The sequence below is a fragment of the Camarhynchus parvulus genome, chromosome 8 (genome assembly GCF_901933205.1).
Source record: "Camarhynchus parvulus chromosome 8, STF_HiC, whole genome shotgun sequence".
Taxonomy (NCBI): domain Eukaryota; kingdom Metazoa; phylum Chordata; class Aves; order Passeriformes; family Thraupidae; genus Camarhynchus; species Camarhynchus parvulus.
Genome location: NC_044578.1, coordinates 16,639,546 through 16,660,982, shown reverse-complemented (window position 1 = coordinate 16,660,982; position 21,437 = coordinate 16,639,546). Strand labels below are relative to the sequence as shown.

Here is a 21,437-nt window from a genome sequence, read left to right as displayed (position 1 = left end):
GCTCAATTAGCCACATGCAAATGCTGAAATTCAAATACCATTTAAGGCATTTGATGTTTAGAATCCCTAAGATACTCCTTAGAAGTACCTCAGTGTAGTAAATACAACTATATCCATTATCCACAATGTCATGCAAATGTGCACTTTATTAAAGTAACAGAATAGAATTAATGAGTAAGTCACTTAAGCACTTTGAAAGTAATTATGGAAAACCCACAGATAATCTCATCAACTCAATATTTAAGAAACAGACACATCCTTATACATGTTTCTTGTGAGACAAAGCAACAATACAGTTCACTAACCAAACTTTATGCTCTATGTACCTGGTGTACCAAAATCATCAGGGGTACCATAAATTCAGAAATCTGTCTTCACTGAGCAGCTCCTGCATGGAAGCACAACAGCAAAGTAATACAAAATTTGTTTGTTGAAAGACCAGTGAAGATTCTCCCTGAAAGTGCCAGAGTTTATTTTCATAATTGGGGAAGAATGGCTGAATAAGTAATCTCTAATCATGACTACACGAAATTAAATTCTTACTACCTCAGCCTCTGCCTGTAGCCTTTCACTTTATGAAAGCATTTCAGCAGCTGGTACACAATCTACAGGGCTTTTGTGCAGCTTCTCAGGTGCAGAATGTCAAGTTATAAAAATACATACACACTAAATGCAATTCCCAGAGGAAAGAGAGCAGGTCAAGCCCAGAAATGTTGTTTGCAAGCAATAACAACCCCAGTGCACAGCAATCCAATCCAACAGCACTCCGGTGTAAAGACTTCAGGTCACAAAAAGTGTCCAGTAAGCCAAAATAAAAACAGGGCTTTGGTAGTCTTTTGCTTGTTTATAAAGGAAATGAAGAAGACAGACTGTTCATTAAATATAAAAGCAATTTTATAAAAACACATCAGAATTTTATTGCTTGAAGAATACAGCATATGAAAAAGCACAAGAATGTCCAAAAAGAAAGATCACAAAAATTCAAACATTACACCATACATACCAGATGCAGTAAAATGTTAACCTGATTTCTGCATCAGAAAAGAAAGGTGTGAAAATATACCTAGTATTATTTAGAAGGAAAAGACTCATTTAAAATAGAAAGTGTGAAGGTGTTACAGTACAAATTAGAAAAGCCAACACTGCACATTAACATTGTATCACTAGACTAGATTTTCTACCTTTGGTACTTAAACCTTTACAGAAAACCACTTCCTCAGTCAAACCTTGCCTAACATTTTATCTGGTATCCAGGAAAGTTGTTTTTTTTTTCTTTTTTAAACTTAAACATTCAAACAAATACTCTTCTGAGTTTTCACTGCATTACTGTTTTTAAAGACATGTTCACATTTATTCAATATGCAACTTAAAACATCCCAAATTTAAATCAAAAGTCACTATGTGACTGAGATCTGAATGCATGCCAATTGTATCTTGTTCAGATCTTTCTGTAAAAATGGGCCCACCATTTGATGTTTTCATCCTGATGTAAACAGACTGCTGCAGCCCTCCTCAAGAGCTCCAACTAGAGCAACTCATGAGGACATCAGTTGGTAAAACCATCCCCATTGTTAGAGAGCTATGAGGTCAACTACAGCAGCGTGCAAGTGGCTTCTCTAGTCTGCTCAGATTAGTGTACCAGAAGATATGCCAGTATTACTTCAAGTAACACATTAAAACTCAGCAATGGACACTACTGTGCTTTATTTCAACACAAAGGACAGCTGCTCATCCATTAAATCAACAGAACTATCAAAAGGACAAGTACATCATTTCTGTTTCATGTATTGCTGCTGATCACTCTTGGGGAACAATTTATCAGAAACCTGGACTTACCTACAAACCAATTTGAGTGAAGAAAATGTTGTCTCTCAACAAGGTATCTTAGTAATCCAGAGGCAATCTAGTCTGGAGAATGTTAGCATTATGCTGACAATGACTAATCAAGGTTAAATAAATTCTCTCTTTTTTGACAAACATGCTGTTAGGGTCAGCTTTTGCCCTCTTGGTCTTAAATACCTAATCACTCCCTGTCACATCAGCAGAACAAACAACTTTGTTTCTTTAAGTTCCAGCTTTATATTTCAACAATATGAATAAATCTGGACTACAAAATATCATCAACAACAGTTAACATTAAACTGGAGTGAAGTCAAACAAGAGTTAGTTCTTCAAACCAGGCAGTCTTTGAAGTGAAATACTCAGTTAGGACTGTCAAAAGGATGTCATAATAAAACCATGGGTTTATTTTTTTTCACCCCTATACAAAAAAAAAGGACTGAATTTGTACAACTCCTATTAAACATACCTTTTCCTAGCTTGGTGAAAATGTGTAATTTTCAAATTTTAACAAGTGTGGTATTCGAGCACATATAATATTTATTGCCATATACATCCTCATTTTAAAAAGAGCTAAGAATTCAGACTCTTCTATGCTGAACTCTAATTTTTTTCACGTTAACAGATTATGTCTATTGTACCACTCCCCCAAAAAACAATTAAAAATTCTAAGTAAGATTTTATAGTTTAGTTAAAAGGGAAGAAATGCAAATGTGGATTTAGAGCTTTTTGTATAAATCTCACTATATTTTATAAACATGTTGTTTATTGTAACACTGTTTATTGATCAAATAAATGACGCACTGCTATCTAAAATTTCCATATACACCATTAAAAATCCAAAGTTGATATGATACTGAACCTTAAATCTTCAAGAGTTCAAAAAAGACAGTTTATACATGTACAGCACACAACAGCAGACACCCCTAGAATACCAACTGCCAGTCCACGATGCATACAAACTTACAGGTAAGCATTCATTTCACTGTTTCATTGTGCAGGAAAAGTATTTCTTAGTAAGACAACTCAGCTGGTGATTTTCAGATATCATCTTCATCATCTTCATCCTGAGAAGATCCTGCCTGATTGGATGCACTGGCTGAGGCAGCAGCGAGCTGTGCCTGTTGAGCTGCTTGTTGCATCTGTAGCCATTCCTGCTGTGCCAGTTCTGCTTGCTGTTGTCTAGCCTAGAGACACGAATTTAATTGTTAAGGCCATACACAGCTCGTGAAGAATCTCTAGAATAGATTCTCTTTAAACACATTTTTATCTGTACCTGCAGACTCCTTTTTTAATATATTTTTTTTATTTTTTTATTAACTGCATATGCAAAACCACATTGAGAAGTACCTTTATAATTTGTACCAAGAAGTTTAGCTATATTCTCTCTCCCTCTGAAGACACCACTGTTTTGAGGCCTTACACTTACAAAAACAACAGATAGAAACTAGTGTACTTAAGGTCCACTATGACAACTATGCTGAACTAGTCATGAATGAAAAATTTAACTGAGGCTAAGCAAAGGAGACTTTAGACATCAGTTTCAAGGGATCTTAACATTTCATCACAGCTCAGAGATGAGAACAGCATTGCTTTGTTGATTACAAATACCAAAACTTCCAATTATGAAATCATCCAACTGAACCATAGAGGCACACATTATCACAGAAACAAAGCAAGCCATTATCTCACTTTGCTAAGCAATCTTTGCAAAACAGAGCAAGGCATGGTCTTCTCAAATTCAGGTATAACAACTGAGGATGGCTTTGCTACAGAAAATGGCTTTGGTACAGACTTCTACTGAAAAGTATAAAAGATTGTACCACATTTCAAATAGTTCAGCTGATGAATCTTTTTTTTTGTCCAGGGTTTTCACTTGTTTTTTGGTAAGCTCTGTTGATTTTAGCAATATACTAATTGATTGTGTTACAGTTACAACTTCAATTTCTATTTTGAGTGAACATTAAGAAAAAGTTCTCAAAATGAAAAATTTCCAGTCTATTTTACTCTTCTACTTTTACAAGTCATCACTAAGACTATTACAATTTCCTTTATAATCCTACTGCACTCACTGAATTTTCCTATTTTTTTCCAAAGCATCAAAATTTTTTTCAGTTTTGCAAACTATAAGATAGCAAAAGATAATGTCTGGAAAACAATCAAACCCTGTTTGTCAATTTAGCAATGTGAAAAAAAAGGGGAGTGTTCCCTTATTATTACAAAGTGTCACATTTTCCTCTGTTCTGGCAGGAAAAAATACAGAGGTAGAAATCTCAACGAAAACTTTTCAGTATTTCAAACTTCAAGTGGTAGCACAGTTACAAGGGTGGAACACAATTTAAGAGTTGTAAAGTTTCAAAGGAAAGGCAGCAGCATCTGTCCACGTAGGAAGGCACAAATATTTATCAGCCAGGAGATAACACCAGGGCTCCCCACTGAGCCTGTGCAGTGAGGTTTACTGTACACTCAGAGAGCTGATACACGTGCATGCTCCAGGAAACAGAGCTCAGTACCTCACACTGGATGCATCACTGTCAGTGCCCACCCTCACAGCCACATCTGTAATGACAACACTTCACCATTCCAGAAATGGGAACAGAGAAAAAAACCCATATACCGAGAATTCCATTGAGCTGGATTGACCAAAAAGCTCTATAAGCATCTGGTAAATTTAACTCATTTACTGCACAACTCCAGTGAGGAAGCCCCAAAAAAACCCCAAATCTATGAAGACCCTTGTCTTGCACAAAAACTTAGACATGAACATTGGGATAAGACATTCCCTGACTTCAAATATTTACAATCATCCAAGCCAGAGGGGTCAAATATTCATAACAATAACAGGCAGGTATTGTCAAAATAGAGCAAGAAATCAGCATTAGTATCATGCTCTAGAATATTAAGAAGATTAACACAAATAAATAAGCATGCATGCATGTAACTATTTTTAAGACTAATTACGGTACCTCCAACAGCACATTACAGCTACTATTTTTGAAAAATGAGACTGTCATCCTTGAATCTAAGCAAACATTTTCCATATTACCAAACACTATTTTTAAAAAGCATTCATACAATCTTGTCAAACTGGCATGCACTGTCTTAAATTAGAAGTTAAAGGCACAGTAACAGAATTTTAAAAGAATGTTCTTCAAGTTGTCATTCCTTAGACAAAGTGTGGCTTGCATAAGGAGGTTTCAGCAATTTTTTTTCTTTTTTTCAGTGATACTCTGGAGCTAGTACTCCCTTAATACACCTTGCTGCTTTTTTATTTTGTGTATCACGCTGAGTTACTTGCACAAAATAGTAAGTAAAAAACAAGTATCAAACTGCATATTTGTAAATCTTACCCCAAATCCAGAAGAAGCCATAATGGGCCTTCTAATTTAGTACAGTCAAACAAGAGTTAGGTACATGTGACTTGATCATAACTAGTTCTGCAATAGCTACATGCTATGCTGAAATTAATTTAAATGCCTTAAAATTCATCATGCAATAAAGATTAAAGTAGCTGGCATGTCATGAGATGAAAAACAACAGTCTCAGCAAGATAAAAGTATTGCAAAGGGGAGAGAAGGTCACAGTAATCAGACATTAACTGAATAAGCATTTTCCTCAGAGGAAATCAGAGTAAGCAAAGTGAGAAAATAAGACTATGGCCTTGGTTAAGAGAAAAGAGCAATACCAGATAACTTTCCAAGCTCTTAGATTAGACAAGGGTCTTGTCAAACTAACAGAGCAGTCGAGAGAAAGATGGTAGAGAAAAAGAAATAAATAAAATCGTATTTTAGTCAAACTGGGAGATGATAAATTATCTGGGAAAGCTGGAAGGGGATAAGGCTGGGATGAAGTAGAATGTGTGTGTGTGTGTGTGTGTACACTATTTGCAGGCAAATGCTTTTCCCATGCCTCAATGGCCTCTTTAAAAATTTATGCATGAATTCACACAATTATAGTCTTGCCAAGAATAAAGTTTCTTTCCAAGTATAAGAAAGAACATTTGTGCACTGATGGTCAGAAACAGAAAAGCTATTTTCACTTTTTAATGCTTCAAAACGGGTAATTTCCTAGAAATCAGCTGTGATTCTTTCACTTCATCAACTAATTCTTATTCTCCATGAGAGACTGGAAATACTCAAGTAGCAGCAAACCCCCATGCTTTGTAAAGCTAGAATATGAAATATGTTCACATATGAAGTCCTGTATGTCAAATCACAGAAGTATCAAGTAGCAGCCTCTTATTTGTTAACTTCACATTGCCCAATTCAAGCAGGTCAATAGCATCTTAGATGCCACATCAATTCACAAGGAAGGGGATATTTCTTGAGGTGTGCACACGTTTGTGTGGCCCTAGACCTGCAGCATGAATTATTCCAACCCCATCAGGACAAGTATTGCTTTACTTACTTGTGCAAATAATTCCTGTTGCTGCCTTAGTAGCTCTTCTTCCGGAATGCCGAGGTTCTCCAAGCGTGAACTGGCCTTTCTTCTCTTTAGTGCTACTGTTTTGCATTCTTGTAAGACTTCTTTGACTTCACTGATATAGGAGCCAAACCCCAAACTTTCTAGCGCTAGAAAGAAACAAAAAAAGGAGAAAATACATTGTTTACCTTTTATAAAGTTTCTGATAATAGATAGTGATTTGTTTAGTTAAAACAAAACAAAAAAAAAGGCAAAACATTTGGTAACTTTCATCTGGCGACAAAAATCTCTATTCTGAAAAAGATCTGACAGCTATTTTACCTCTCTCTTCTGCTATGTCCTGTAGGAATACATGGTTTTAGGCTAAAAAAATTAAGGTTCCTCAAGTACAACCCAATCTTCTGCACTTGCAAGGGATTCAGGGCTTTCAGATCCACTGTGCTAGAGATAGGCATTAGTCTCCAAAAGACCTCTTTTTCCCATCTTTTCTATATCAGAATCAACAGCATTTATACAGTTAAGAAGTCCTTCCTAACTGAATTTCTATCTGAATTTTCTGTCAGAGATTCTACCTTTCCAAGTCTTTGCAAGTCTTCAGTAGAAGGTAAATTAGCGACCTATAACAGAGCAGAAGTGATGCATGTAAAATGATCACAGATCCTTCAAAAAGGCAGAAATAAATAATATTATGTTAGGTTGCTGAATTTTAACTTTTGTCTTTTAGTATCTAAATTCCTCTATATAAAATGCATAGTTCACACATATAAGGCTATATAAAGTTATGTATAAGCTCTTTATTGTTTTATTTCTCAACAGAACCCCCTCTATTTATCTCCACATTAAAATGTATTCAGAAGCTAAAATCTTACACATTTATCTGCCCAAAGAAATCAGTAAAGCAGCTATATCCTGCAACAACAGTTTTTTTAAAGAATGCAAAGGTAATAGAAAGGATTATAAAAACCCAGGTAATACATGTGACAAAAGGCAGTTTCCTCATGCACCATTTACTATGACATGCCTCCACACACACACAAAGTGAACCTATTACAGAATATACTGGAAATATTACATAAACACCAATTCTACTAGAAACAAGTATCAGTTTAATAAAAAACATGGTTAATTTCCAGCATTTACACAATTCAGAGTTTACAATACGAGAGTTGCTTTAACCTTTATCTTAATTTCAAACTTTTGTGACAAGCTATTTAAGAAATAGGGCTAAACTGCACAACAGCAACGAACAACTTGTTACAAACAAGATCTTTCTTACAGTAACTCAGACAGTATTCTAACACCAGTTTTGTAAGCAACATCTTCCTAGCCATAACTACAGCAGCACGTCATGGTACCATAATCCAAACAATAACCCAAAGGCAACTCTAAGTTTTCAGCTTCCAACTTGGACTAAGGGAGACAACTCACACACTGTGTTCTTCAACAGGGCTGTGGGTGCTGCCTTCTAGTCATACAGCACTGCCTTCCCTTTAACAGAGAACACCTGGCAAAGAAATTCACATCATACTTATTTCTTAAAAAAAAAAACAAGTTAAAAGACAAACTGATTTAACTGATTTAGAGATAATCAAATTACTTCAGAGACAGTATGCCAGTTCAGCCTCAGCCCACACACAGACACTGGAAACACTTCTTCCAATTAGCCCATAGTTTCTAGGAGAATTACCAAAAAACTTCAGAAACTTGTTTCATCCAGCCTCAGCAGAGAGGAGGCAAATCCATGTCTCATAGTCCAGAATCGGTTATCTTAATACTCTACAGATATTTAAGAACTCATTCAATTTTAAAATGTAAACAGTATATACAGTAAACTTCTTTAAGTCATACTTTTTTAACCAAACTGAAGAAATCTACAAGTCTAACATCACTAAGACAAACCATCATGGCAAAACCAGAGGTGTTTGTCAAAAGACCAGGCTTGGCAATCTGCTGCATCAGAGTATGAGCAACTGCTGAGTCTGAAGTTAACAGCAAGATGTGTTTTTACAGAAATTTTACATGGTCTTTAAAAGAAAATAAATTAATGGCAAGATCTTACAACTGTGAATTGAATATAGCACAGACACAAAAATAAAATTCAAACCCCCATGTGATACAATCAAGACAGATTTTTACAACTATTCAATATAACAAAGCTATGAAGAACCATAAATGATTATGATTTATGCATCATAAATCTACTGCATCAAAATCCTAATGCCTGTGAAACAACTTACAAAGTTTACCATCTTCCGGAAGCACATCAAGGCTTACAGAACATATATGAATCATATGAATGGAAGGAATATGAATCCCTTTATACCAGCATGGTGCTAAAATGTGGGACAAGTGATTACTACTCTATCAGAGCTGCTATTTCATCAAAACTCAAAGCCTTTCTATTTTTTTAGTCTTAAACATACCATCCTACCCAGACTGCTGAAAATTCAGTATCTTCCTGAGACTAGAATTATCCCACCAAATGTAAACAGCTGAATTCCAAAACATAGCATTTGGGGGGGATAACACAACTCATATTTACGAGCACCAGATCACAATTATCCTTTCCCCACTTTCCTCCTACTCTTAATGACTGCATGAAGGTGCAGGTCTCTGAGTAATCAGTGACACATAGTTAGTACTACTTTTATTTTATAAAATCAAGTCATTAATATCTGAGACTTTTAAATTTTTTGCTCCTTTCAAAGAGAAAAAGAACTTTCAAAATAAAATCCCAAATATGAACAGTTGTGGGGGACTCTTAAAATTAAGTGCTAATATACACACTGTCAGTATCCTAACAGCCCATGAAAAGAAGAGACAAGATTTGACATCAATCCACAGCGTACCCTACTGCACAACAATTCCATGTAGACCAAGTAATCAAAGTAACTGACTTCATAAAAAAGGTGATTTTACAAGTCATCATTTTCATAATTCAACAAAAATTGCATCTCTCATAAAAAGTCTGCTTTGTCACAAGTCATATAACACTCAAATGATTCCATTTTCTGTTCCAGGATGGAAGAACATTCATTTGCTTACTAGAGCTGCAGATTCACAGCTGGGTTCCTGATGGTAGAATTCAACAATAAACGTGGAGATCTCCACTTACAACTATTACATAGTCTTGATGCTTTGGGGTACTCTCCAAGAAAGCAGTCTTGCATTTTGTTACCACCAGTGAGTGTTGGTATAGTCTGAGAACATCTATCAAATCAGGTCTCTAATGGGATGCAAGAAGCCTCTGCCCTCCCTTCCCTGTGCTGTTGACAGCACTGTGCCAGTGCCACCACACAATAACAAGCAAGGACCTCATCTATCTGAGGTATAACCCAAGGGTGGAGAGAGCTCTTGCTCAGCACAGGGCCACACAAGCACTTGAACAGTGCAGCAAAGGAAGGGGTGTCTCAAGCACCACTGTGCCAAACACCTCAGCACAGAGACCAAGGGCAGCTTCCCCTCACCTCCACACAGTCCAAGGGCAGAGTGTCACCAACTGCAGAGTGCCTCTTCCTCTCCTTCTGGCCCAGCAAAACACCCTTTCTGCTTCTTGCTCCCAATCTAGGAACTTCTTGTTTACAGTCCCAGTCAGCCAACAAACTCACCTGCTCTGCCCTAAATTCTCAAAAGCCACAGGGTCAGCTGTATCTGCAATTGCCAGATCCAGCTCTCAGAAAGTACCAAAAGACTCCTCTGGGCAGCACCTTGTGCTTAGGCTGGACCAGGTGTGATGTGATGGCCATTAGCCTCATTAACTTCTAAGCATTCAGAAGGAAAAAGATACACGGGTGACCACAACAAAGAAATTTCAATTGCCTCATTTGTTACATCATTGTCGTGAGGCTGCTGCATTAAGAGGCATTCAAAATAGCAAGTATCTAGAATGTATGAAGATGGATGAAAATGCTGAAATACTCTACCTATACACACAATCACCGTTGCCAAAACTGACAGCCAAAGCCCTCAAACCTCACAGAGGGATCATCTGCCAGCGGACCAGCATCTGAAAGCAGCTAATAGCAATTACAGCTTCCTTACACATAAACACAGCAGAAAATCCATTCCATCTCTAGAACATTACAAAAATTGATACATTGCAATATTTTACTACAAAGTATAGATTTTATTTGAAAATAACTTTTTCTAACCCTAAGATGTGATAACACAAGGACACAGAACCCTGCAAAATACTTGGCATGGGACCATCTGCTGATGTTATGCACACCCACTTTAGTTTCAATTTGTTTTCCAAAAAACCCAGACTAAGCCTAGGACAGCAATAGGTGAATTTTTTTCTACGGACCACCACTACTGGGTACAAAATACCTTCATACACAAACCCTTTACTGCCCTCAATCTTACAGATCACCTCGATTCCCGTGTTAAGAACTAACTTCAAGCATTTTTTTAGCGACTTGAAAAAACTATCCATGTATTAAAGAGCATCACACCTAAAGTATGCTTCCATGTGCAAGCACAGGTTGTACTTTACATCCTAGGCTTCTGTGACGGAGCTACTAAACTTGTAAGCTTATATGTATTTCATTTAACATTAAAGCTCATACATGCTACGTATTTGCTTTTGCAGTTCGTGACCCAGTCAAGTACTTGAACCTCTTCTGGTGAGCAAGTTAGTAAAATTCAAGGGAACCATTTTTTCTTTCGCTTAAACAGCAAACATGCTTTAAAAAAATCATACAACCACAACATTTTTCATATTAACTTGATACCATCACAACCCTGAGAATAGCTGTACTACAAATGCTGCTGTTAATATCTCTACTAGGCAGCCGAGTAAAGTACTCTTCCACTACTGCTGCTATTAATTTGCTTGCAGCAAACACCGGTACCAACAACCCCGGCTTAAGAAGCAAAGCAAATGAGTTCTGACTAAAAACTATGCCTAACGCAGACTTCAGGATGAGGCAAGAAAAGTCCTTATTTGCGACAGAATTTAAAGAAAAACAAACGAGACAGAGAACTCGCCTTTTATTCAGGCAAGCAGAAGTGCAAGTCAACAGCAGAGAAAGATACAAAGGCATAGGTCACGTTTAAATGCTTTCTGCCACAGATACGAAGATCCAACATTAAACAATGAGACTGTAAGGACAGCCCTAAAGAAATATACTCTTTAGAGATTACAGACAACACTACCAGGGAATAAAGCCTGGGCCCCACATAACCAATCTCCGACTATAAAGACATTTACTACATTCAGATTCTTAAAACACGCTGCATATGCATTCGAAAAAGCAGACCTCGTTTCCCAGGTACGAGGAAGAGATTTGGTGACTTCACTCACAGCATCACAGGCTTCTCTGGAGCACAAAATCGGAGCTGGTCCTGAGCAGAGCCAGCAGCCTCTCTAACCACACAAAGACAACCTCTCCTACAGGGCGCCTGGCAAGCCGGACAGCACACGCTTCTCCTCCACACCCTCACCAGCCCCTGCCTTTGTGTCCTACGTAGCTACAGGCAAGCGGAGAGCAAAGGAGAGCAGAAAGCGGTGCGGGACAGGAGCGGCTCACAGGTGCCCGACCGGCACAGCGGCCGCGGAAGCTCACCTTGTATGACGTGTTCCGGGGAGATAGTTTTCTTCTCCGATTTGTTGCAGATCTCGTTGGCCTCGGAGGAGATGAGGTGGATGAACTCAGTGCAGCAGTTGACCACCAGCTCCCGGGCGTCGTTCGCCACGCGGACGTTGGGAAGCGTCTCTTTGATCATCTTGTTGATGGCAGCCCTGGGGATGGTGAGGTCGTCGTCGTTGCCGGACGACGAGGCCATCCTGGCTGCGCTCGGCTCACGGGCTGCGCTCAGCGCCCGCGCGGGGCTCCAGGGCGCGGGGACCCGGCGGGGGCGGGCGGGGCCGCGGAGGGCGACGTCGCCGAGGGGCGGGGGACGGCGGGGGCCGTGCCGGGGGGTCGCTGCCGGGCCGGGGGGTCGCGGGACCGGGAAGCGCTGCTCCGGCTCAGGGCTCTCTCGGCCGCGGCGCCTGCCACTGCCGCCTCCGCCACATCCTTCGGCCGCCGGCGCCGCTGCCTTAAGACCAGTGTGAGGAGAGGCGAGCGGCGGAACGGCCCGCGCGCGCGCGGCTCGGCTGGCCCCGGCCGTGCGGCGGCCGCGAGGCGGAAACGCTCCGACTCCGGCTCAACCTGCGAGGGACGGCGCTTCCGCCGGAAGCCGGAACAGCTTCCGCCGCCGGGAGCGCCGGAAAGGCCGCGGTGCCACGTGCGGGCGGCGGCGGCAGCGAGGGGTCCTTCAGCCGACCCCCTGCGCCGGGAGCGGCGCTCAGGCCCCACCCAGCCCCCCCGCCCTTCCCCTCGGCTCCGGCAGTGGCAGGGGATCTGACAGCCCCGCCAAGCTTCTCCCCGAAGCAGAAAGGCTCGGTGCTTCAGTTAATTCACGATTTGCAGGCAGGGCTGGTTCTCCTCGGCAGCCGTCTATTACTCTGTATTTTCTGCTTGCACTGCATAACCAGTAGCGTGAGGGTTGTATGAGACAGAATTAGCCAGACCACGATAGTGTTTGTGGAAGGCTCGTTAAACCCACGGTCCTGGTCTTGCCTTGCAAAGGAAAAGAACCCCGGGAATGCAGCCCAGCCCGAGCTGCAGGCCAGAGACAGCCACAGCTGAGCGACACCGAGGGACTCCCGGCAGGCCCAGCCCTTCTGTGGATGCTTCTGCCTGGTACCCCTGTGCTGGCCCTCAGCAGGTGCCGAGGCGATCTCGGGCTGCAGAGTGGGGATTTGCCAGGCTCCCTTCAGCCCCAGCGGCGCTCTGCTGTCATTTAATTCCCGCGTTCTCCTTTCAGCCTCGCTGCTGTTCCCCCTCTCTGCTGGGCTCCAGGCACCCGGTGTTTTGCAAGAGGTGTGAGTTAGGAATTGCCTGGGACCTTCCAGCTGTGCACAGCGGCTGCTGCGGACGCTCTCGTTCCCTCAGTCCCCGGCCTGCTGCCCCAGGGAGGTCCCTGCATGTCCCTGCACCCCACCAAAAGGGTCACAGCTGCACAGCAAGCCCTGCACTAGAGCCCTGCATTAGCTGCAGCGCTTGGTACCCGCAGGAGCTTTGAGCTCCAGCGGGGAGAGGCAGGGCGGGGCCGCTGCAAGTTCCAGCACGGAATTCCATTCTGGCTCTGTGAGACAGTATTGAAGGAAAGAGAAGGACTGCGCTGGGCTCTGTGGGTGAGACAGGGACAGCTGCTGGAAGGTGCCGAGGAGCCGCAGGCCCGAGGGGCACCCGGCCTGTGCCTCAGCGGGCAGAGAGGCGGGCCCAGGTCAGGGAGCGCCCCGGGCGGGAACGGGAACGGCCCTGCAGCCACGGTCCCTGCTCGGCCTCGGCCGCTGGGAGGACTCGGCTGAGAACAAGCAAGGGAAAAGACCTGATTGATCTACATGATAGAATTCTGGTTTAACACATACTTATTGGGATAGCTTGGAACAAGAGGGTTCTGTGTCAGACACTGAAGGCATTAAGTGGATTGAGATTGCTTATTACTGACAATACTTTGTTTTCAAAAAGTAGCACTCAGACAGTAAGAAGATATTTTATTTTAAGATGCTATAAAAAACCATTTTATTGCTCACTAAGTGCAATATGCTAGTAACCATTGCATATAAAGGAAGCATTCAGAATATTATATATGAATAATAAATATTCTACTAGTTACACTTTAAGATTGATAAGACTTTCTCTTACGTTGCTGATAAATAGATCTGACTTTGGAAATGAGAATGCCAGTGTGATTGAGTGATTACTGTACCAATTCTATCCTAATAAGTAAAAACATACTTTTATGATATTAAGAATCTAAATCATTTGCATACTGTGCAGCTCTCAGTGTGTATTATATACAAGTAAGTGAAGGAGAGCAGGTTAATATTGAATACACAAATACCAGTCAGTGTTCCTGTTCCTAAGAAAACATCTCTGGAAAAAGCAAACACTAAACAGAATAACTACAGTTAGAGGACTTTAATTGCAAGGTTATGTAAACAGTAACACTCAAGAGATACAGATTGAAATTAATATCTTAGCTAAGCCAAACAAATATCTTGCATGCCTTTTCATAATTACAGAGCAAAGGCATTTGAATAACACTGTGTCATCAGTAGCTACAACAAGTAATTCGAATTTGCAGTATATAATCTCATAATTATTGCGAAGGTTTTCCCAGGTCAAAGCTCTTTCTGCTTCTCCACCTTAGCAATTTGATGAAGTTGAGACTTGCACTGAAGATTTTGTCATGCTGGAAAACCATTTTGTAGAATATGTCAATGGGTAGATCTCCATTTGGATCTGCATACTTCAAAGTTGTCATTGGAGTATACAAGGTGTTGGTCTGATGGCGAAAAGGTGGATTTTCTGCAAGAATTATCTTTACTGTGTGCTGTAGAGAAGGAGAAATAAAATTTTGTAAGAACCTTTGTCAAGATAGTAAAGTAAAAACCCAATTTTCAGTAGAAAAATAGAAGAAAAAAGTGCTAGAATTATGTAAAACCCTGTGTATAGTTTTATTAAAACATCATAAGAAATTCTTCTTGAATATTCAAAGACCATAAGAAGTATTTTTTATTTATTCTTTTATTTCTGTTTCTCTGTACCATGGTGGTAGCAGCTGACAACTTAGTATCCTGAGTAGTCTTCCAAATGATTGCAGGTTGATATGCCCACAGTAGGTAGATCCTCTCTTTTGCAGGTCACTGGTAAATGATCAGGACAGTGCCTTTTGCAGCAAGATCTGGAAATCTTCAGTTGACACTGAAGCTATTCCTTAGCAGCAAACTCCTGAAATCATCATCCCTTCCCAGAGCTTGCCTAAACTTGTCTTCCTGCAGGAAGCTCCAAGCACCAGAAACATCCATGATTCTTTTATTGTGCCTTGTTGCCCTGGGGTGGCTGTGTGAACTTCCCTCAGTGGAGGGATCCTGAGTGAGATGGGAAGGACAGAGCTTAACCAGTGTTGGGAACCCTGCGTGGATGTATGGGAACAATGCAGAATATTCAGACTTCACCAGAAGATGTAAAGGGCATCTAATATCTCAGTGGTATTGAAATTACAATTCATAGTTATCTTCAATACTTCAAAATGAACATTCTTTTAGTATTTTGTAGGCTTTTGTTTAAAGACTGAAAATTCTTTTGATTTTTTAAAAAAACATTTTAATTGTGTACATTACATTTAATTAAATTGAATGCTTCTATCAGTAAAACCCACCAACCACCCACTGCATTCATAAATTACAAAGAAAAAAACAAACAAACAAAAAGATGATTTTTTGATGAGTTACCTCTGCAACATCTTCAGCACTTTGTCCCAGGCTCTGGAAAATTTGTTTGTAATTTTTAAGGTAAATATTAGTAAACATCTCAGCTGTTTCTTCATCTGCAGCTGAAAGATCCATTTTCATTCCATCTTCAAAAACTTTTCTTTCAAACTCTGTAACCACTGGGCCTGGTTCAATCAAACTTAACCTGTTAAAAAAAAAAAAAGGTTAACTGGTTGTGACTATCATCCATGGAAAATACACCCCTCAATCCTGCTCCAGAAGGAACATTGAGGAGTTGCACTAGCAAACAGTATATAACAGTACTTTCTGTAAAGGCAATCCTTACTGCATCACTGCTGTCCTGCTCCTCCTACCCACCCACATACAGGAGCAGAAACCTGCATAGTTTAATTTTCAGAGAAGTGCTGTAACTTAATTCATGACATAAGTAAGTGCAGTTGTTACCTGCTGTCTCACAGCTGTGGAATCTAAGGGTGACATAATTTAAGATCCCACCACTATATAATAATAAAATACAATACTTAAATCTTTACTGTGGGTTGACAGATTCTGGCTGCTGCCAAATCTGAAAGTTTTTATTTTGCCCAGTAGTGTATTATAGCAAATCACTAAAATACAAGTTACTGTTCACATTTTTCCTGGTTCTTTTCTCAGGCAGTAATAATATCCACCTCTGTGTTTATCAAAATACTCTATGGGATTGGGTCTCTTACTGGACTTGAGTTCTTCCGGGGATGTTCTGAAGGCTCTTCTTTAGAACTAAATCAAGCTGTTGACCTTCACAGCAGAATTCCAGCTACTGCTGGAATTAAAGCCCTTTCTCTTCCATCACTCTCCCCATTAGACCTTGAATTTATCTTATTATACTTCCTTTTATAACCTCCTTTTTGCTGTGCCTTATACTCTTGAAATTTCATTATGAATTGTGGTATATCCCATGTATTATTACATTTATTTTAAATCCCTCCCAACTTTGCAAAGCAATATGCAGAATCACAGTTCTGTCTCTGAAATGCCACAACAGCAGCTGTCTTTTGTTCCACAAGGCCTAAATGCTCAGACACACACAGAGATGCAATGGACATTTACCAGTTATTGGAATTTGCACAAACAATAGTAGCAGAATTACCTGAGTGTGAATATACATGTGACAAATCAAACTTGAAGTCCCACAGATGAAGAACAGGACTGGCCTCCTAAATACTATCTAAAATGTTAGAATAGTACATCACACTTCTCCCTTCATTACAGGTATCTCACCCTGAAACATTCTGATGGATTTGCACTTGCTCACTCTCTCTGATGAGCCCTTGAAATCTTTTATCTGTGAATTGCCTGAGAAGGCCATTATCCTCTCTAAGGGGGAAGATCACAGTGATCTTATTTCTGTGATACTGTGTGTAAGAATCTGTTTTCATAAGTGTTGCATGAACTGTATTTTAGCCAAAGCTAAATAGCCTGTAGCTATTTAGCCTCAAGAGAACATGTTTATTCTAACATCTAGTTCTTTTTGTTTGCTTATATATTGTGAAGAGTGTGGGCATTTCTATGCCTTCTGTGATGTACAGTTTTCAAGGGCTTCTCAGTCTGTTTAGCAGCAAGCTTTAAAGATTTTTTTCCTACCTGTGAATGTATTTTAAACTATCTAAAATACAATTGACACAAGTGGATCAATACCATTTACACCAGTGGATCAATACTTACTGCAGTTTGAATTTGAGTGCTTGTATAGCTAAACTTTCACAGAATCCTTCCACAGCAAACTTAGATGCAGCATAAACATCATTAAATAAGATACCTGATGGTACAAACAGAACATAACTGAGAAGGTGATTTTATCCAACATACTGTAGTTTGATTTTAAGAACTCATCCCAAAATTTCTACAGTCATGCTGGAAAAACATTAGAAAAATCCTTGTGCACATTGAAGCTAAATACTAATTTTTGCATATGTTCTCAAAATTGCTTAGTCTAGCAAAGATGCTTGACTAATGCTTTTCCTCCCCTTAGCTGATGCTGTGGTCTCCTTGAATGATATTATTTTGTAGGCTAAGATATGAAAGTGTCTGTAAATATAATACCATCTGAATTATTTATCAGTGAGACTTTAATAGGCTCTAGATGAAAACAGAGGCTGAGTGTAATGCAGGAGATACAATTATGCAAGAAATCCAGCTTGCATGTGAGTGATTTAGAAAAAGCACTACATCAGTCCATTGAGGTGGAGGGTAAATGTTATATTAAAATACCAATTCTTGGAGATTGATGGAGGACTCAGCGGAATAATCCATGTAAGATCAATGTCACAGTTGTAATAAAAAAAAAAAACAGCTAGACAGGATGGGACACAAGAGTAGGAATATCATTATCTGTCACTAAAATTTGACTCTCGAGTGTTGTGAGATAAGAAACTTTACAAAAAGGTGGAACAGTTGTCCAGGATTGGCTTTTATTCTATTACTACTGTGCAGAGCATAGTAAGCATGTTTGCCTGTTCCACTAATTTTTTCTAAGAGGAAAGAGAAAAGCCCTATTCTCCAGATAATAAAAATACAACAATAAATTTTTTAAAAATTATAGAGTTTAAGTTAAAACTCTAAAAAAATAATAACCCTGCAGGTTTTGTTGTTAAAATGCTGTGAGAGTAGCTATGTAGTAACAAACTACCTGGATGCATAAAACTCACCAGGTGCTTTTTATAGTTGGATCTTCAGCATTACAAAGCACAAGAGTCAGATATGCCAGCTCCTACTTTTTTTTTTTCCTAAAAGGAGGAACGCTTTGGATTTTGAACACTGAACTCTTAGTTCAAGTAAAGAGGAAAACCAACTTTACCTTGTATTCCCATAACACTGCTTATTATAACTATATGCCCACTCTTTCTCCTCTTCATGTCAGGCAGGATCTCCTTCAGGAGCCGAACCAGGCCAAAGAAGTTGGTGTCCATCACAGTTTTCATTTCCTCAATGCTCTGACATTCAATAGGCCCAATGAGCCCCATTCCAGCATTGCTCACTGCACAAAATGGGAGACAACAGCAAGCAAAAACATCCATAAACATAAACTTGTAATCATTATTGGAAAGCATTTGAAAAGAATGTGAGGATTAAGGGTTAGATAATCCTAAATAATCCTTAAAGAAAGGACTAAAAGATGTTAGTCACTTGAGCATTCCAAGTACATTTGACATTTCTATATGTCTTTACTTTTAATTGTGCTTTCAATCAAATTTAAATTATCTGCTATTTTTCATTTTAACTAATTTATTTCTCAATAGTCTTTCTTTAAAAAAATATAAAGAGATTACAGAAAAATGAGTCAAGAATTACTAGTATTTTTTTCATAATTCAGTATTGAGAATTGGAAGGTACAGTCAATACTCATAGGAATTAATAGAAATCTTCAAAAAGTGGCAGATCAAGCCATATTTTGGTCTGTTTTTTGTTTTACTAACATTCATGTATCTTCAAGATGAAGTAACCCCCCAACAAAATAAACAAACACACTATGCCATTGATTTTTATTTGCCTCCTGGATATTTATAAGTGGGGAATGATGATAGGACTGGCATTCTGCTCTAGAAGTAGTACATCAAATTAGAGTATAATAAATTTTGCAGAAATACTTGTTAAGCACTGCTTTAATAATTAATCAGAAAAAAGGCAGATCCATAATTTCCTAGTAGACAAGATTTAATAGCTGATGGTGTAAGCATTTCCACTAAGATACTCATATTTATTTTTAGCAAAATGATATGGAAACACTTGTTGCTGAATGATTTGTAAAGTACAATTTCAATTCTTAATACAAAATGGAAATATCCCTTTTTTTTTGCATTTGTTCATTTACTTGCTAATTCCCAGTGCTGTTGTTTTCTTAGTACAGACAGGTGGTACCTTCATTGTAAAAAGGGCTATGCTTCATCAATAGGGTGGAAAGTCTTGCTCATGAAGGTGCCAGTTTAGGCAAAATTTCTCACGTTTATTAAAAAATGTATGGTTTTATCCAATTCACCTCCCTGTGATCAAGTTTCTCCTTTGTAAACAGGGAAAACCAGCTTCCCTACTTCACGGGAGCAGGGTGAGATTTAATCCACTTATGTCTGCTTGAAATCTTAAGAATCTTGAACCAAATATACTATGTAATTATTACTACTTTGATAATTTAAAAAATACACTAATGAAGATTCTCCAGGGTATTTGAGACAATGTTTTACAGAACTCTGGTATCTGTTGATAGCACACACATCCTGTACTTGCCCAGGACATCGATCCTTCTGTCAGGGATGCTGTTCACACAGGTTTTAATAGACTGTTCATCACAGACATCCAGTTGTTTAATCTCGAGGGTTTTGCCCAGCCTGTGACCTGCAGCTGCCTCCAGTGGCTCCTTCTTGGCCAGGTTCCGCATTGTGGCGAACACTGCAACACACCCCAAATAAAATCTTCACTGTGCCACTCCTACTGAGAAGTGTTAAAGAGCAGTGCTTTTACATCCAGGTCTTAATGTCAGTGATAGAAACCAGATAAAAACTAAAAGTTCAAAGATTCTATTTTCAACATATATTGTCACTAATTTCCCAGTCTGGTTCTGAAATCCTCGAGAAATTAAAAAGAAGAAGCTATGCATAATGAAGAACATGGAGTGTATAAAGGATAATACTGTCAGCAAAATATTAAAAAATGGGTATCAAATTATGCCACTAAATTGTTTTTAGGTACCCAAAACCTAATTCTGGATTCTAGATTTCCTTCTTTTTTTTTAATCACACAATATTTAGTAGGACAACCATCATTTTATTAAAAAGTGATAGACATAATTCCTTAGGTTGAAAAAATATTTGATTTTGTAAGCTACTTCTCAAAATATAAATTAGTTATTATTGTAGCCTAATTGCTCAGAAAGCTCTAGATCTGTATCCAGTCAGTTAGCAGTAAAATACTGTAAGTAAGAGACTGAATTGCCACAGATTGCTGTGTTCACCTTGCCATCCATTTTCAATCACAGCAAATACCCTGCTTTGCAGCAACAAGACAAATCCCAGCCCTTTTGTTCACCTGCCGACACAGGCTTGAAATAATGAAATGTGCTTTAAGGAAAAAATTGCAAATTTATAAACTGTTTACCTAAATTCATTGCTATGGTCTTCAAATGGGCATGGGCCTGTATATGTACAGATTTTAGTAGCCAGAAGCAAAGCTAACCACAGCTGTGAATGTATACACAGAGCAGCATTAATATTAAAAACATTTTCAGATATTTGTTTTTTACTACTGTCCTTTTTCATTGCATGTGTGTGTACACTATTCAGTTCCAACAGTTGTTCAATAAAGGTACAGAAATATCAACTGCTTACAGAAATCAGTATATTTTCACTGCATTTTCTTGACAGTAGAAGAGGAAACGAACCAGAAACAAGTCACCAAACTGAATACAACCACCTGTTAAATCACAGAGAAAAAAACCAGCATCATCTCAAGTAGTATGTTTTTGTAAACATAAAGAACAGATAGATTATTACCTTTAAATCTTTTCTGTTCATCTTTTGCCATTTTTACAGCTATTGCCAGCCCAATTCCTGAGGAGCAACCTGTAATGAGGACATTTCTTCTTGCCATTCTCTTCACTGAGTGGTTCAATTCTTCACAGGAGCAACAACATTAATGTAACTACAGCATAATGTGACTGGTCTTTAATACTATCTCCACCTTCCCTGAGTCAACAAATCTGAAAATGCACACCTGGACCTTGCATGATTAAGGGATAATCTCCAAATAAACAAAATAGAAGCAGGTGCTCCTACATGTGCTTATAATCTGCATTATCAAAACTGATGAATACAGAATTTGATCAATCTATAAACTGAGGCACTTGTAAACTACATGG

General features: G+C 39.1%; 2 protein-coding genes across 2 annotated transcripts; both read right to left on the bottom strand.

Moving 5' to 3' along the window:
* Window positions 1-892: 892 nt before the first annotated feature.
* On the bottom strand, window positions 893-12,417 carry DR1 (down-regulator of transcription 1). The gene is made up of 3 exons (XM_030953697.1): window positions 11,829-12,417; window positions 6,247-6,410; window positions 893-3,026 (listed from the first exon to the last, which is right to left on the bottom strand). Exons 1-3 carry the CDS (start codon window positions 12,046-12,048, stop codon window positions 2,880-2,882), a joined length of 531 nt encoding a protein of 176 aa, XP_030809557.1. The 5' UTR covers window positions 12,049-12,417; the 3' UTR covers window positions 893-2,879.
* Window positions 12,418-14,246: 1,829 nt separating this feature from the next.
* On the bottom strand, window positions 14,247-21,428 carry LOC115906584 (retinol dehydrogenase 8-like). Its single transcript, XM_030953884.1, has 6 exons — window positions 21,073-21,428; window positions 19,811-19,972; window positions 18,387-18,566; window positions 17,255-17,348; window positions 15,551-15,734; window positions 14,247-14,649 (listed from the first exon to the last, which is right to left on the bottom strand). The coding sequence occupies exons 1-6, from the start codon at window positions 21,167-21,169 to the stop codon at window positions 14,416-14,418; spliced, it is 951 nt and encodes a 316-aa protein (XP_030809744.1). The 5' UTR covers window positions 21,170-21,428; the 3' UTR covers window positions 14,247-14,415.
* Between the last annotated feature and the right edge of the window lie 9 nt (window positions 21,429-21,437).